Source organism: Poecilia mexicana, unplaced genomic scaffold (assembly GCF_051168715.1).
Source record: "Poecilia mexicana isolate PSO_F unplaced genomic scaffold, ASM5116871v1 scaffold_2, whole genome shotgun sequence".
In the NCBI taxonomy this organism is placed as follows: domain Eukaryota; kingdom Metazoa; phylum Chordata; class Actinopteri; order Cyprinodontiformes; family Poeciliidae; genus Poecilia; species Poecilia mexicana.
In genome coordinates, this window is record NW_028263371.1 from 43,516,454 (window position 1) to 43,532,050 (window position 15,597).

The 15,597-nt window shown below is 38.1% G+C and overlaps 1 protein-coding gene across 1 annotated transcript; it reads right to left on the bottom strand.

Moving 5' to 3' along the window:
• Window positions 1-10,671: 10,671 nt before the first annotated feature.
• Window positions 10,672-14,342, bottom strand: tbr1b (T-box brain transcription factor 1b). The gene is made up of 6 exons (XM_014976195.2): window positions 13,616-14,342; window positions 13,176-13,330; window positions 12,852-12,973; window positions 12,507-12,665; window positions 12,117-12,178; window positions 10,672-11,536 (listed from the first exon to the last, which is right to left on the bottom strand). Exons 1-6 carry the CDS (start codon window positions 14,308-14,310, stop codon window positions 10,693-10,695), a joined length of 2,037 nt encoding a protein of 678 aa, XP_014831681.2. The 5' UTR covers window positions 14,311-14,342; the 3' UTR covers window positions 10,672-10,692.
• Between the last annotated feature and the right edge of the window lie 1,255 nt (window positions 14,343-15,597).

Sequence of the window (15,597 nt, forward strand, 5' to 3'; positions counted from 1 at the left end):
TGACAAGCTTCCGTAGCTCTGCAGAAGAAAAGTATCCAAGCAGCACAATGAGGCCACCACCTTGTTTCGCTGGGGGGAAGGTGTGTTCAAATCAACCTAGATCCGGATTGCTGGATTTCCAATACTTAATCTATTTTGCTTGTATGGACAAAAAGTTTAATTTTGGTCTCATCACATTATAACTCCTTCTTCTACATATCTAGTTTGTATCTCACATGATTTGTGGCAAACCGTGTGCAGAGGCAGGGGCTGGGGTGGGGGGGGTCAAATCCCATTAATATAAGTTGAAATTTCTGCTTCTAGCATAATAAAATGTGAAAACTCTGACACCATAGTCTTTTATTTTTACAACAGCTTTCTTGCATGCTTTCTTTTAAACAAATGCCCATATCTTGATATAGTTGCAGTTGTAGTGTCATACTAGTTAAATTTAAGGATGATGTGTTCAGTAGCGCTCCATAAAATGATTGAAATACACACACGGGAACTATAGTTTGGTGAGCTCTAAAGGCAAATGTTGCCCTGGGCTTTAATCAACATCATCACAGTTAACAAGGTTGAACAGGAATGCACACCACACTTTTTAAAATATTTTTAAATTATTTTTTTTTTCTTTCCACTTCACATTTATGCATAATTTTGTGTTGGTCTATCAAAGTAAAACTCCAATAAAGTGTATTGAAATTTCTGGTTGTGACATAGTAAAATGTGTAAAAGGTGAAGGGATAGAAGTGGTCTTCCAATAAACAGCGAGGCACATCATGTCCGTGGTGTCTGCGTGAAAAGATGCAGATGTCGGAAGAAAGCTGCCGTTTACCGTGAGGATGCTTATGCAACATCTATGAAAGGATATATGAGTGTGAGGAGGTGGTGAAAACCTTTTCATAAAATCAGCAGAAATCATTATTATCTATTCAACAGGATGTGTAAAAAGCATATGAATATCTGCTTTTACCTTTTCATAAACGAAAAGGATCTCGCTCTAATGTGTTTGTTGTCGGGTTGTTTTTCCAGATAAAAATTTCTTAATGGTTCGGAGGCTTACAAACACTAATCAGGCAAATTCACAACACGGCATGTACACTCTGAGCTGAACTGTGCAGCCTCACAGAGGCATCATAATGAGGAACTAGTCAGTACAAAGGTGACATAATCAGTGTGGTACATGAGGAGGAGGAGGAGGAGGAGGGTGAGGCAACTATTTCTTCAAGTCCACCTCAGTGTGAATGTGCAGCCTCGTCTCTCCAGATTTACCCTGAAATACGAGGATTTGTTTTGAATTGTAAAATGCATAAAGAGGTGGAAGCAAATAGCTACTTGCAAATAAGTATTTTAATTTGCGAAACAAATAAGGCGTCCTTTTACATTGCCACATGAAGTAAGATCACTGCCATTCGGTGAACATTAGCATCTAAATTGTAACATGAATGCCGGAAACTACCAACCTTTCTTATCAAAAGGTGACAGAACCCTCCTAGCACCTCCAAGACTCAATAATTAACATCTTGTTTGTTTAATCAGCACCAACTCCATAGTGTTAATGGAACAATCAGCAGTTTTACAAGAGGGTCTTTTGCTGGCTATTAATTCATAGGAGATGGATGAACTAAAACACCCAAAAGCTACACTAAGGATCACATTTTACACTTGATGCATAAGATAAAATATGAATTAACACGTGGGAAATTAAGAAAGACCTTCATAGAGCAAAAATATCCTTCACTATGAACAGCATGTGACACTGTGATGCTGTGATGCTGTTCACATGCACACAAATCTTTAGTTTGTGTGCAAATATGTCTAGTTTTTAGAGTGCCACTGAATAGGATTTAAAAGTAATATGGAATAAGTCAAAGCACTTATCACAGCAGGTATTTTTATCCTAAAAGGGACTCCAGCTTGTTCCGGAGCCATCTTGACCCCCAGTTGAACCGTGGAGACATTATTTTAATGAAGGAAGCTGCTGTTCACAGCTGCAACGCCATTTGGGCAGGCCTGATGCTCATAATCTGACTACAGGAAATGGATAAGCATTCCTGGTCAGATTAAAACTGTCTGTATTTCAAACTTAAATACCAGATCCTGTTCTACATGATCAAAAGGGTAACATCCAGGCTCATATAGAGGGAATATATTCTACCCCCTCTGACCTGTTTTTCCATGAAATAGCATAAAGCAGCATAATTAGCAATGTCATGAGAAATTTAGCATAAAAAAACAATCAAGATATCTGGCATCAAACAACGTCAAACCCCACATAAAGATCCACATTCTTCTTTTAGGATATCTTGATAATACACAAAACACTTTGAGTCATTTCAGAATCAAAAATTGGGTTCACTGGTTTCGAATTATTGAAACTGAGCAAGTTAGTTTAATGTACATAATCAAGTTACACACAGTGGCCAAAGTCCAAAGTGTTACACATCATATCTGAAAACATTTTTGAAAAGCGGCAACAAAGAAAAAGGTGTAATATTTAAAAAATTAATAAAATCACACAAGTATGCAATGTACCAAACTGACCATGAAAAGTAAAAGAGACTTAGGCTGTGAAGGACCAAATCAAAAGATTTAGATAAACATATCAATGGAGGACAATTATTAGGTGAAGAAGATTTCTGAATCTTCTTAAAATTATTAAAACAGGGTCAACATTTTTACAATTTTACTCAAATATATAGCGCTTCTATTATTTGGTTTAGGCTTTGTTGTAGACTTCAACAAAGTTCTGACATAATTCTGGCTGAATACTTAGTGGCTTGAATCCAGCTTTTAAGCAAAATCACTTCAGTACGTTTCAAAGGATGCAAGGCCAGGCTTTGATCACAGTAATCCTACACCAATTGTGCAATGTACACTGTTCATTTCACAGAAATGGGTGGATTAATAAAATGAAGGTCTACCAAATTCTTCAACTTCACCCCAAATGAAAAAGAAGCTGGTGAAAAATGGAAAACAAATGGATCTTGAAACAGAACAATGATCCAAAAACACACATAAAAACTGGTGTTGTAATTCATGCCCCAGGACAAACTTGCTTCTGCAAAGTTTCATCCTTCAAACCCTTTAAAATCAGAAGAATTATATGAATTATGACGTATGGCTAATCACAAAGCCAAAACCAGGAAACCAGCAATTATGATAAAAAGAGTTTCAGTCAGAACTATGCCAAATGGTTTTGGACGGCTACAAAAATGAATGTACGACTTGGTGAGGGTCGTTTAACCAAACATTAGTGTGGGTGTCTGTTTATACACTGTTAAACAAGTTGGAAGATTTTCTGCCTCTTTTATGTTTAATTATTTCTGATATGTTTGGAAGAGACTAATAAAAGACTTAATAAAAATGTATCTGTCAGGAATACATCACACTGTCACTATAATCTTATTAAAGATAGTAAAATATATTTTATTCCAAAAGATTTGGAAAAATTCATTGGTTAAAACAAAAATAAAATAAATGCATTATTAATAGCTGAAAATCCAAATAGAATTTATTTTCGTGATGAGACCATATAAACTTCTGACTGTCACTTTAACTTCAAAGCTGCATTATAATTTCTAAACAGTGTTGCTGGGCAAGATACGCAACAACCAGACGCTATTGTTAGTCTGAGCTCTGATTACAGCACAGTTTTATGTATCCTATTGTTTCAAACACTGACACTTTCGAGACTAACGATCAGCTTTTACCCAGAGAAATCATGTCAGAGGACTGGCAAAGCACACAGCAGACATCATATGACAGGATATGACACATGCTTGGATCTGATCCGTGCAGATGGCCGTGGCAACGTTGAAAGCATCAGCGGCAGCACAAAACGCACAAAATGCATTGCATGGTAATCCTTAAACGATTCTACTTTCAACTTCAGCATGCCGTAAGAGTGCACATTAGAGTGCTAGCCTACAATCACCACACTCTCTCTGCCCTCCGCCCCCTACAACTCACCCTATTTAAGGTGTTTGTTTTTTTAGCTCATTCCGTCTCACAACAAAATGCTATCAGCCTTTAGTTTTATCAGGCTTCAGATGCTAAGAGACATGCACAAATGCTGCTGAAAAGTATCTCTTGCGCAAAAAATCTCACATAATAGGCGCCAAATTAAACCTTGTCCTACCTGACCATTGAAGCACCAAGGAACCTCTAAAGTATTGGGATGCATGTGCTCTCCTTGTCCGTCCTACTCTCTAAATCTAGTTCGCACAGAATGTGACACTGTCTAAAAGCCGAGCTCTGAACAAACTCCTGCTGCCCTGAATCACACCATGTCTGATAAAGGCTGATGCCCATCTGTTGTGTCAAACAACTGGAATTTGTGACTGAGCATCCAAAAAACTGCTTCACCACTCTCTGATTGTGAGATTATAGATTAGATCGCTGCCGCCCGCCAGTTTTCGGCCATAAAAATGAAGCTCAGTGTAAAACAGTGTATCCTCTAAAGAAGAGTCATGGAGATAAGCTTCGGCTGCATCAAATCATCTTGGTCAATGCCAAATAGTGTTTTCAGCTGATCCCACAGTGAATCCTCTGTTTTTATCTTTGTGGGGTTGTTTTCAGAATAAGATCATAATAACCGTTCTCACTTCATACAAAGACGCATTTAATTTCAAATAAAATCCCCCAAAGAGTAAGAAAAAAGAAAACAAAATCCAAGAAACAACTCACCAAGCTTCTTCGCCTGATTGATGGAGCCAATGAGGAGTTAACCTAAAAGAAAATATAATTGTTCAGATAACGCTACACATTAACATTTATTGTTATTTTCATAATTATATTCTTCAGAAATGCATCTAAAAAAAAAACAAAACAAAAAAAATCTCCTGTCAGACTTTACTTGCTCACAAGCAGAGGAAAGATTATCATGATTCTGAAATGTTTGTGGACTTTCAGGGTCAGGTTACGACCTGACATTTCAAAGGCAAAGCTCTAAAAGTAGCTTAAGAGAAAATACGTTCTCACTCTTCCACTCATGGAAGAATTTTGTTTGATATAAACAGCCAGCGGATAATAATGTCAAATCTACTCCATTTATGATTAGCAGGGCCCTATGAGTATGCATGAATTTATCTGTCTGAGGACATTCTCCTATGGCTTTCGTCTGGAATAGATCTATTTAATTCAACAAAAATAAAGCTTAATGGTCAATTTAAAGTCTGCGTAGGATGGTATAGATCAGTTTTGCATAAGCATGACTTATGACCCAGCGTATTTGCATGGTGTGCGAGTTCACTTCAGTTTAACACGGGACATCTGATCCAGGAGACTGCAAAGTTATAAAAGACAACTAGTACAAGTTTTGAGTTGTGTTTAAGACATTGACATAAATTCAGAGTAAGCTGCTAAAACATTTTTTTTTCTACTTTTGATCAGGTAGGACTACTGAATACATTTCCGTTTCCTGAATGCTAGAATTATAAGCAAGCAACTTCACTTTCTTTAAAATCACAACTTCACATATGTAAAGTTTACTATTCCTTTAAACAACTTGAGGAAGCCCAGACAATGATATTATCCATTTTACAGACTTCAGTCTGAAGACTTCAGGTGGGTTCATTTGAGGAAAATTTGAGGCATATGGAAGAACATCGGTGAATATTTTTCTACGGCGCACATAAATAACTTGGTTTCTTTATGGGACCTCAGGGGAAAATTAAAAGAAATGAACCTAAATGAGAGAATTGTGAACCTCCAAATTTCGGATCCATCCTTTGGTATAATTTCCAATGGTCTAGAGTTGCAACAATCATTCTTCCATACTGAAATGAGTTACCAACATGGGCTGAAAGGCTACTCAACAATCCAGAAGCAATTACTCGAAAACTAACAGAAGAAGCTAGCGAACGCACCCCAATCCAAGTCCTTGACCACAGTGACCATCACTACATTTAGAGGGGAAAGGAAATAGTTTGCAAGCATCAGAAGACCGTCCCAGCTGTAATGTATGGGGGTGGCTGCATTATGTTGCATGTGAGGAACTTCAGCATTTTATGATATAGAAGGCATCATAAAAAAGCAGACTATGTGGAAATATGGAAACAACACCTAAAACCATAAAGTTAAAGCTTGAACAGAAATTACTCTTTCATTGAAGCAAAAAGGCATACAGATATAACTTAGCTATAGTTCTGTCAGGAGGAGTGGCACAAAATTCACCGTGGAAAAACATGTGGGATGAAATGTCTGACCAAAGCCATAAAACAAACTCAACTAAATAAGGAAGTGTATCTCAACTTCTGCCAGTGGTGATAGCAAAATGTCATTATTCTGGCATTTTGTAATGGATTGCAATTTTTTTTTTTTTTTTTACATATATTACACAGTCAACAGGCGCTACAAGTAGACAGCTTAAGTTGTCCTATGTAGAAAAATCAGTTCGCTTTACCGAAAGCAGCAGTGGCTCTACCTGAGCTCCCTGTTCCGGGGTATTCATCCTCCTCCTCTTCCTCACTCGGCAGTGATCTGGTTCCAAAAAGAAGGAGCAGGAGCAGAGACCTTCCGCTGTGTGAAATCCTGTCAGGTGTCGCGGTGACTGCGGGTCCACACAACGGTCACATGTTCATGCATCGGTCAGATGCTCGCTGATCATTAGCGCTCCATAGATGCTCACGAAAAAAAGAGAGAGGAAAAAAAAAATCAAGCGCCTCTCAGCCAGCTGACGTGAACGCGTCACTCATGAAGTGCTCTGATTTTATTGTTTGAAGCACAAAAGTGCAGAGTTTGCTTTGAGAACAAAGTTCTTGAGAGAAATCTGTGTTTTTCCCTTCTGTTTTGCTCGATAAAGAGCGCTATAGGTCCTGGGTTACATAACCAGCTTTTATCTCGCTGGTTTTTAATAGACTCTGACTCACAGGGATTTTAGCAGAGAAGGCTGGAGTGATACTTGATTCGGTGCCCAGTTTGCGTTTTCTTCGTATTTTTATTTGTTTAAAGCAACTTTAAAGTCAAACTACAAACGGTGGGGTGAAATGTTCCGTTTCTGGCCAAATTCCACAAACAACAAAAGCATAATCTTAAGTTAATTAAATCGACAAAATCTTTTTAGTGTTTTTTTTTTTTTCTGTTGTCTTTCAGCAGCAAGGAATGCAGTAAATAAATGCATCGACAGTTTTACTTCTGATCTTCAGGAGGATTTAATCTGCAGCCTGAGACAAGGCAATAATTTACAGATTAAATTAACTTTTCAATTAAGCAACCTAAAAAATAGGTCCCTGTTTTGTTTCCAATAGCCTTATAACTGTTTTATAATCCATTCTAACAAAGTGGTTCAGCAATAAAAGTATGGCATTTGCTTAGATTTTGTAAGCAAAATGTCCACTGCAGCTGGACATTTTGCTTACACTAGTTTAATATTTTTGCTGCACCAGTTCAAATCACTCATGGTAACACTTTTGTGTTATTCTACCCAGTAGAAGCATAAATTCCAGTTAACCAAACTGCTGCACTACTACCAAAGTCCTAAGCAAGGCTGTTTTTATGTAGTAGACAGTTGGGAACAAAAGCCCTGACATATTAACTTGTCAACACATTCTCTGTTTACTAGTTCATTCATAGCTACAAAACAAATGTGTACACTAACCAAAAAGTGCAACCTGAGAAATCAACCAGTTGGGTACAGTAGCTGATTTTCTTTTGGCCCCGTTAGTAACTATTGAAACAAAACCAAGTGCCCCTTAGAGCTTCACAGGTTAACTCACTTGGCTCATAAATTCTGTGTTTTCCTTGTATTATCAAAGTTGGACTTTGTGAGTTCAGAAATTCAAGATTGTCACATGCAACATTATTCATCCTATCTATTTTTTACTATTATTTTCTCAGCTTAATGAATAATTGTACAAGCATTTTTACTACTATTTTTCAATTTGGTAGATACTTTCACTTGCTGAGTTAACAATACACTAAATGATAATAGTGAAAAGGCCTGTGGCGCCCTCTTTGGTTGAGAAGAAGATTACAACTTCTATCCACAGATTACTCCTTCAATTGACACCAACTAAATTAGAATCACATTTAGATCAGTAGATTGAAATATGGGCTTTGTCTAAAGTGCAATTCATGTTTAAGTTGACCTTATTAAAATTGCGTAAAACCTTGGCTAAGAGATTCACAATAAGTCTAAACAATCATTCACAAAAGGACTGTAGCAATGGATGTACAAAAAAAGTAAAAAGTAAAAGAAAACAGTAAAACTGATGGCATGCTAAAACAAGCGAATTAGGCTGAAATAAATCAAAAATAATACTAAGAAACAGAAATGTTTAACTGATAATGTCAATCACAGTAATTGTAGAAAAACCAATGAAAGAGAATGAAATGTGTTTAAATAAACTGTCAGACTTGCATTAAACAGCATATGAGACACAAATTAATACTCAATTATCGATCAGAAATTAGAATAAAAATAAATAAATTCACTCTAAAATCACGAAAAGACTTCTGCAATACTCTAAAGAATAGCAATAAAATATATATATATATATTTTTTTTTTTCATGTATTTCCCATAACTGTGTTCTATGTTTACACGCGTGTTTGTAGAGTTCATCAGCTTCTGGACCGAGACTGAAAACATTCGAGCGTTCCGCCCAGCGTGAATCCATTTGACTGACATAAATAGTAAAGGATCGCCATCTGGTGTAGATCACTATTCATGTGTAGCTGCATCCAGAGGAGAAAGCTAAATGTTCGGAGGCAGAGCCAGAAAATTGAACATATCCCTGATTAAAACTTTAATTAAGGGAATTAAAAAAAATAATAAAAAAATAAAATTGGCGTACCTCTGGAATAGTCTCCTGACCAACAAACTGAAGACACGGTTTGGTTTAAAAGGATCAGCATACAGTTATCGCCATCTGCTGCCTATGGCTGGGAAGGCCTTTGGATGACAGAGTGAGCACTGCGAGAAGCTAAATGCCACACCTCTTATTGACAGCTGGGAGCGTTTGCTCTTACTGAATGCTAATTAACTGAATGTTGAGCTTATTGCGCTTCACTTTTCATCTAGGAATAACTGTATTTTGTACATTTTATTACACTGAGTGGACATCAGTGCTCAATTTATTTTCAAATCAATCAAATCAGACAAGCCTGAACATAAGTCGGACCATACGGAAGACATTTAAAAGTAAGATTCAGATCAACATGTTTATGAAATCATATACTTTGTGGCTTAATATTTCTTGGTCTGTTTTTTGCCCTTCTTTTGCTTTTCTTTTGTTTTTTTTATTGTTTTCTAACTCTTGCCCAGGATCTAAAAGAACTCCCTATAAAATCTGTAATACCATCAGCGCAATGAAACATGGCGGTGGCAGCATCGTTCTGTGGGGTTTTCTCTCTTTAAAAGTAACAGTAAAGCAGGTAGAAGACGGGTGACGCTGAAGATATAAACACATTTAACTTAAATATTTTGTAGAGCTACATTTTTAGTTCCAGTAGAGTTTTATGCCTAGAAATTGCCTCATTTACTGATTTCCCTAACTATTTTTTCCTCGTTTGTAGTTTTGCTCCTCCCCCCCTCCCCCTTTTTTTTCTTTCATTTCTTTGTTTTCATTTTTGGCGAGACAACCGGAAAACATATTCATTCTAATGTTGCGGTAATAGTTGGTGAAATTATGGAAGATCAAGCAACAAATGTTTTAAAAAGATGTTGTAAAAATAAAAGGCTCAGTATGGGAGAAACGAAAAGAACAGGAGTGAGAAATAATAATGGATGCCTTAAAACTAAGCAGGGTCATTTTAATCCATCATACTGATATCAAGTGTTTGGTTGTTTTCGTAAACGAGCGCTCTTAAGAATTTAGTAAAAACGCAAAATGATGAATTAAATTTAAAAAAAAAAAAAAGAACAATAACTGTTGGATTTTAACCACAAAAAAAGGCAAAATCTTTTAACCGCAACGGATTAAGCAAGCCTCACACCGACATTTTTTATTATGTTCCAGTCACGATACAACAAATACTGTCATTTTCACAAGAGTATAGTATATAGGGGCTATGAAAAAAATCTGACTGAAATCAATCAGAATTGATAAACAAAAGGCCCTAAATCTACAACATTTAAAACGTCTTGTACCACATGTATCATCAATTTAGCAGTGATCGGCTTTTAAAACCTTTTGTAGCCTACAGCTTTAATAAAATACAGATTTGTTGTTTTTTTTTTTCCTTCACTGACAGAGATTATTATGCCAGTATATGCTACACAAAACCATGTCATGTACAGATTCCTAAATATCTTTAGTTACTAACAGTTGAGGCTACTCAACAGAAGACATGTCGCTCTTTAAAATACTACTGACTGTTTTAATCTTATGCTTTATTTCTGTTTTTTTATTTGTTTGTTTGTTTGTTTGTTTTGTACAGTCACTATCACAAATGTCCAGCAGTATATACATTATGAACATAAATACAGTGATTCTGACTCAACAGTGTGTAGATAGATAGATAGTTGGATAGATAGATAGATAGATAGATAGATAGATAGATAGATAGATAGATAGATAGATAGATAGATAGATAGATAGATAGATAGATAGATAGATAGATAGATAGATAGATAGATAGATAGATAGATAGATAGATAGATAGATAGATAGATAGATAGATAGATAGATAGATAGATAGATAGATAGATAGATAGATAGATAGATAGATAGATAGATAGATAGATAGATAGATAGATAGATTTGTTCTAACTGTGAGGATAAAAACTGTAGTAACCAATGTCCTTTGTACAGTTCTTCTCGCACTCTCTCGGTGCCAGCAGCTCGGATTTTAACGGGGACACTGTCTGTGAGACCGGGGTGGCAGAGGGGGAGATCCGTCTTCTTTTGGCTTGTTCAAAGATCCCAGAATCGCTGGAATCAATCGACTTTATCGACGACGGCGTCTCTATCCAGCTGGACTCTGATGTGATGTCTTTGGGTTTGGTCTCTTCCGAGCCACCGATCGGTGACCTCTCGGTCGCGATGGAGTCTCCCTCCTCCGACAGGTAGTTGGTGCCCGCCCTGCCTCCAAGGGAGTTGGTCGGCCAGCAGGAAAAGACCGAGCTGGATTTACTGTTTACGCCGCAGTACTGTGGTGGCGTGCGTCCTCCCCAGCCAGACGGGTCTGCGTAATAGCCAAGAGGCCGATTGGAGCAGCCCGCTGTCGGCAGGGGGAGAGCCTTTACTCCGGCCGCTGCGTAGGACAGCAAGGTGGCTGCGTTACCGGCGAAATCGGCGGCGTCGTATGCCGAGGCGGCAAAGTCCAGTCGGTTGTTGGCAGGGGTGACAAACCAACGCTGCGGGGGGGTGGCAACAGTGGGCTCCTCGCTTTGCTGCGGGGACAGCAAGCTGTTGCCGAGTGGGACGCTGCGCTCCGTGCCAGGACCAGTCCCCACGCCAGGGTGAAAGCGAGATTTGGCATAAGTGCTGACAAATTGGTCCTGCAGGAAGGAGCTGGGCATGGCGTATCTCGCACCCGGCACGATCTGTGAGCGCGGAGAGTCACCCGGTGATGGAGTTAGGCGGTCAATGTCGCAGCCTGTGTATACACTGAAAAAGATGGAGAGAAAAACAGAAACAATTCAGAGCTAAGCAGTGCGTAATGGTGGATCCTCAAAAAAAAAGAAAAAAAAAAAGAAAAGAAAATTGTGAAAACGGACATCCCGTGAGTTGGACCAGTTATATTTAAATCTCAGAAGATCTAATTGTCATTTCCAATTGTCATTGAAATTATCTTTCATAATACAAAAATACATACATTCTGATACACATACTGACTTCTCGAGAAGAAACAGAAGTTTTTCTAGAAATAAATTATTTCAGTTTTAATTCCCATAATAACGGAAAACCAAATGAACTCAAAAGAAGAAGCAAAGTTCCTCATAAATTATACAATTTTTGAACATGGCAATTTATTTGTTTTTATTTTTTTTCCCATTGGACCAAGCTACTCTATTGTTATTCTTGTAAATGTCATAAAAATAGATTTGGAATGATGGAAACCGTGTTTTTAAATTGCATTTGTCTGGAGAAGGGATAAATAAAGATTTATGAAACCTTTTTTAAAACATAGCATAATGAATATTTCAATTTAAAACGAAAAACAAATTATTAAAATGAATCATCTTACGTGTCATAATTGTCCCGAAATCCTTTGGCAAACGGATTGTGGTCGATTTTCAGTTGCGTAATCTGCAGGAAGAAAAAAATGCATACATTATTAATTCCAATAAAAAAGAATAAAATACAATAAAAACAGAAAATTTAAGGATGAAGACTTAAATGGTATTATAAGACAATAGCACAATAAAACGAAAAACACAACAGGGAACTGAGCTAGTTGGAACTAATTATTTACAAATTTAAAGTGAACAAAAATTCACCTTGATTTATTTTTTTTTCCCGTGTTAATATTTGCATTTTTGTTTGTTTTCTCCGAAACGATATTTTAAAAAAAAAAGTAAATAAGATGTGCAACAGCAGAATTTGAATCTCGTCTCAAACAGAAAAGTGTCCGTACGTCAGTGTTCTGGTAAGCGGTGACGGCGATGAACTGCGTCTCCGTGAAGGTGAACGTCTGGACTCTTCCCGACTGGCTGGTGTCCTCTGTCCCGTCTTCGTTCACTTCCACCACATGGAGCCTGGGCTGGTACTTGTGGAGCGACTGGAGGACCACCATCTGGAGGTTTCGATGGAAGAAATTCACTTTCAGAGTTTAGAGAGACGGCTGAAGCATCACGCTGCTGTTTTCAAATGTGTTATCATACACTGAGCTAGCTCACCTGTGCGAATAATGACGCAAGCTGACAGGAAAGATGAATTGGAAATAAAATAAATAAATAAATAAATAACTGCGGGTGTTTACCTGGCCTGTGTTGTTGGAGGCACCTTTGTTGTTGGTGAGCTTTAGCTTTCCAAACGAGATTTCCTGACGCATCCAGTGCGCGCCGGTGTTTGGTGAATCCGGGTGCATGTAAACTCTGTTTCCTTAAAAAATGTGCGAATAAATAAACAAAAAGATATATAAAATAAAGCAATATTATTTAAAAACTATAACAATTGTAAATAAATAAATAAATAAATAAAAGGTACACAATTAACGACAAAATGTAATATTAAATTTGGTGGGTAATGCTATTGGTTATGATTATATTAATAAAACGGATGATAACAATAAGGATGAGGCTACCTATAACGTTTGTGTCAGCTTTCCCACACGGCACCCACTTTCCTCCTTGGAATCGCCAGTGATTCGGATCAGCGAGTATTACATCCACAAATATATTGTAGTGAGCGGTTGGGTCGAGGCCAGAAATGTTGAAGCTTAAAAAGGGAAACATTCGTCTGCAGAGGAAAAAAAAAAAAAAAAAAAAAAAAAAAAACTAAAATTAAAATAAAATATTTTAAGATTTTTTTATATACATATAAAAAACTAACAGTTTTGATTTCTTTTTTTTTGTCAATTTTACTAAGTCCAAACAATTTTATTTATTTTCTATGTTTTATTATCATTCTTACGATTACTATTTATGTGGAGGGGCTAAGCAAACTTCTTTTAGAGAATCGACAAAATCCTTTTTTTTTTTTTTTTTTCTTTTTTCTTTTTCTAAAGCATCCTCACCAACTTACCGTCCCTGTTTTGTTATGATCATCTCTGTCTGGTGCCTGTGAAACTTCAGCCACAGGGCCCTGTTGCACAGATACACCTGCGCCTTCCCCGGTACCAGTCCCGCCTGCGCCGAAGAGAACTGGTAAAAAGCTCCCCCTTGGTACGTGTGTCCATACTGTTGCGCGTAAGGGTAGCCCGCCGTCGGGTAGCCTTGCGGAGACGTGTTGGTTAAAAGGCTGTTGTACGCTCCGTTAGTTATGACCGGATGATGGGCCATATAGCGGCTGGGACTCCCGATGGAGAAAGCGGGGTGCGCCGGTCCATGCTGGCTCGGGTACGGAAACATGGCAGTGGGAGCGGCGGAGACTGACGGCGGCTGGGCGGACGGAGAAAAGATGCACCTTTCTCCTGCAGATCCATCGAAATTATGACGGATGTCAGAGACTCCGTGGAGATCAGGAGAGAGTTTGCCCCTCTGGACGTCCCCCGACGCGTCCTTGGAGTCGGGGAAATTGTCTGCCTCTGACTGATTCGTCATCTCCCTGGAGTTTTTTTTCAGAGGTGAACTTCTCTCCAGGTTGTCACTTGCAGATATAATAGGATGGTCCTGCAACGAGAGCTCCTCTGATCCATTGGAGCTCGCAAAGCCACTGCCCACATTCATAAATTTCTTTGAGATTTCACTCGTCAGCGAGATGCAATTCTCCACTTGCATAGCTCTATTAGCTCATCCTATATCCCAGGCTTTTTGCACACGCCTCTCCTAATCTAACATGACTTGGAGTAAGGAAGGCGGCAAATTAGCCAATTGACACCATCCTGCAATCAGGATGGATCTTCTCTCCATCACTCTGCGCTCTCTCCTAATGAAACAACCGCTGCTATTGGTTAACTCAGGACTGTAATTTAATTAGACAGCTCTTAATTAGGAGCGCTGTGAACAAAGTGATTTGTTTGTAGTGTGACACGGGCCTATATGTGATTAAAACATATAAGGACGCCGACTGTTTCTAGAAAGGCATATAAAAGATCATAATTATTAAAGCTATTTTTTCCTGTCTCTCGGCTACGCTATTTACCTTTACTCTGCGTTATTTACCTATTTATGCACCGTGAGTGCCAAAGTATGTCTGTCGAAGCAAACCGGGATTTATTATTAACATGCCAAAAATGACAGTCCATGACAGGCAGCCTTAAAATGCTTGTGATATGGCGTGAAATCACTGCGTCCCACTGAAGATGTGTTTATGAGTCCCAGCGCTGGTAAATATTTTATACTCACTGAAAGTTAGGAAGCTGGGGCACTGATAAGAGGCGAGAGCAGGCAGCAGCTCAGCGGAGGAGCTGAAAAACACCAAAATATGCTCTCCATTAAGAGTCATTGTGCAACAATTTAGTTAATTTGGCCACTGCTTTGTCGGGAGAGGTAATTGGAAGAATTGTAATTAGAGGCTCGTGTGTGTGTGTGTGTGTGTGTGTGTGTGCGTGTGTGTGGGGGTGTGTGTGTGTGTGTGTGTGTGTGTGTGTGTGTGTGTGTGTGTGTGTGTAGGTGTGTGTCTGTGTGCGTGTGTGTGTGTGTGTGTGGAGGGGGGGGCACACGTTTTTCATGAAATATATTTCAAATAACGGACGAAATGAAATGTTCTTAAAATTGGTAATTAAAAACTAAATCATTTAATCTAACAATCTGCAGAGGAAATAATTAGTTTCCCCTGCAGATTAAATCTAAATGAATCAGATTCGATTGAGAAGATGGAACAAGTTGCAGAGAAAGCAGCTGCAGGTGGACACCTTCCTGTTTTCTTCAATAAGCTGGCTCATAATTCTGTGTGATTTAACTGTAAATTCTAAAATTATTCATTTCAAATCTGGAATCTTTTGACAAAGGACTTGATTTAGCAGTTCTCTTGCGATTTTCGATCACTTTTTTTTTTTTTTACAGCGATGTAATTCAAATGCTTTCCCTTCATTAGCAGTGCATACAAGACCCGCCTGAGGCACA

Coding starts and splice junctions, on each gene's coding strand:
- tbr1b (XM_014976195.2), bottom strand. CDS start 14,310: ATGCAAGTGGAGAATTGCATCTCGCTGACGAGTGAAATCTCAAAGAAA. Junction 13,331..13,615: donor ATCATAACAAAACAGGGACG/GTAAGTTGGTGA, acceptor TTTCCTCTGCAG/ACGAATGTTTCCCTTTTTAA. Junction 12,974..13,175: donor AGCTGACACAAACGTTATAG/GTAGCCTCATCC, acceptor ACATTTTTTAAG/GAAACAGAGTTTACATGCAC.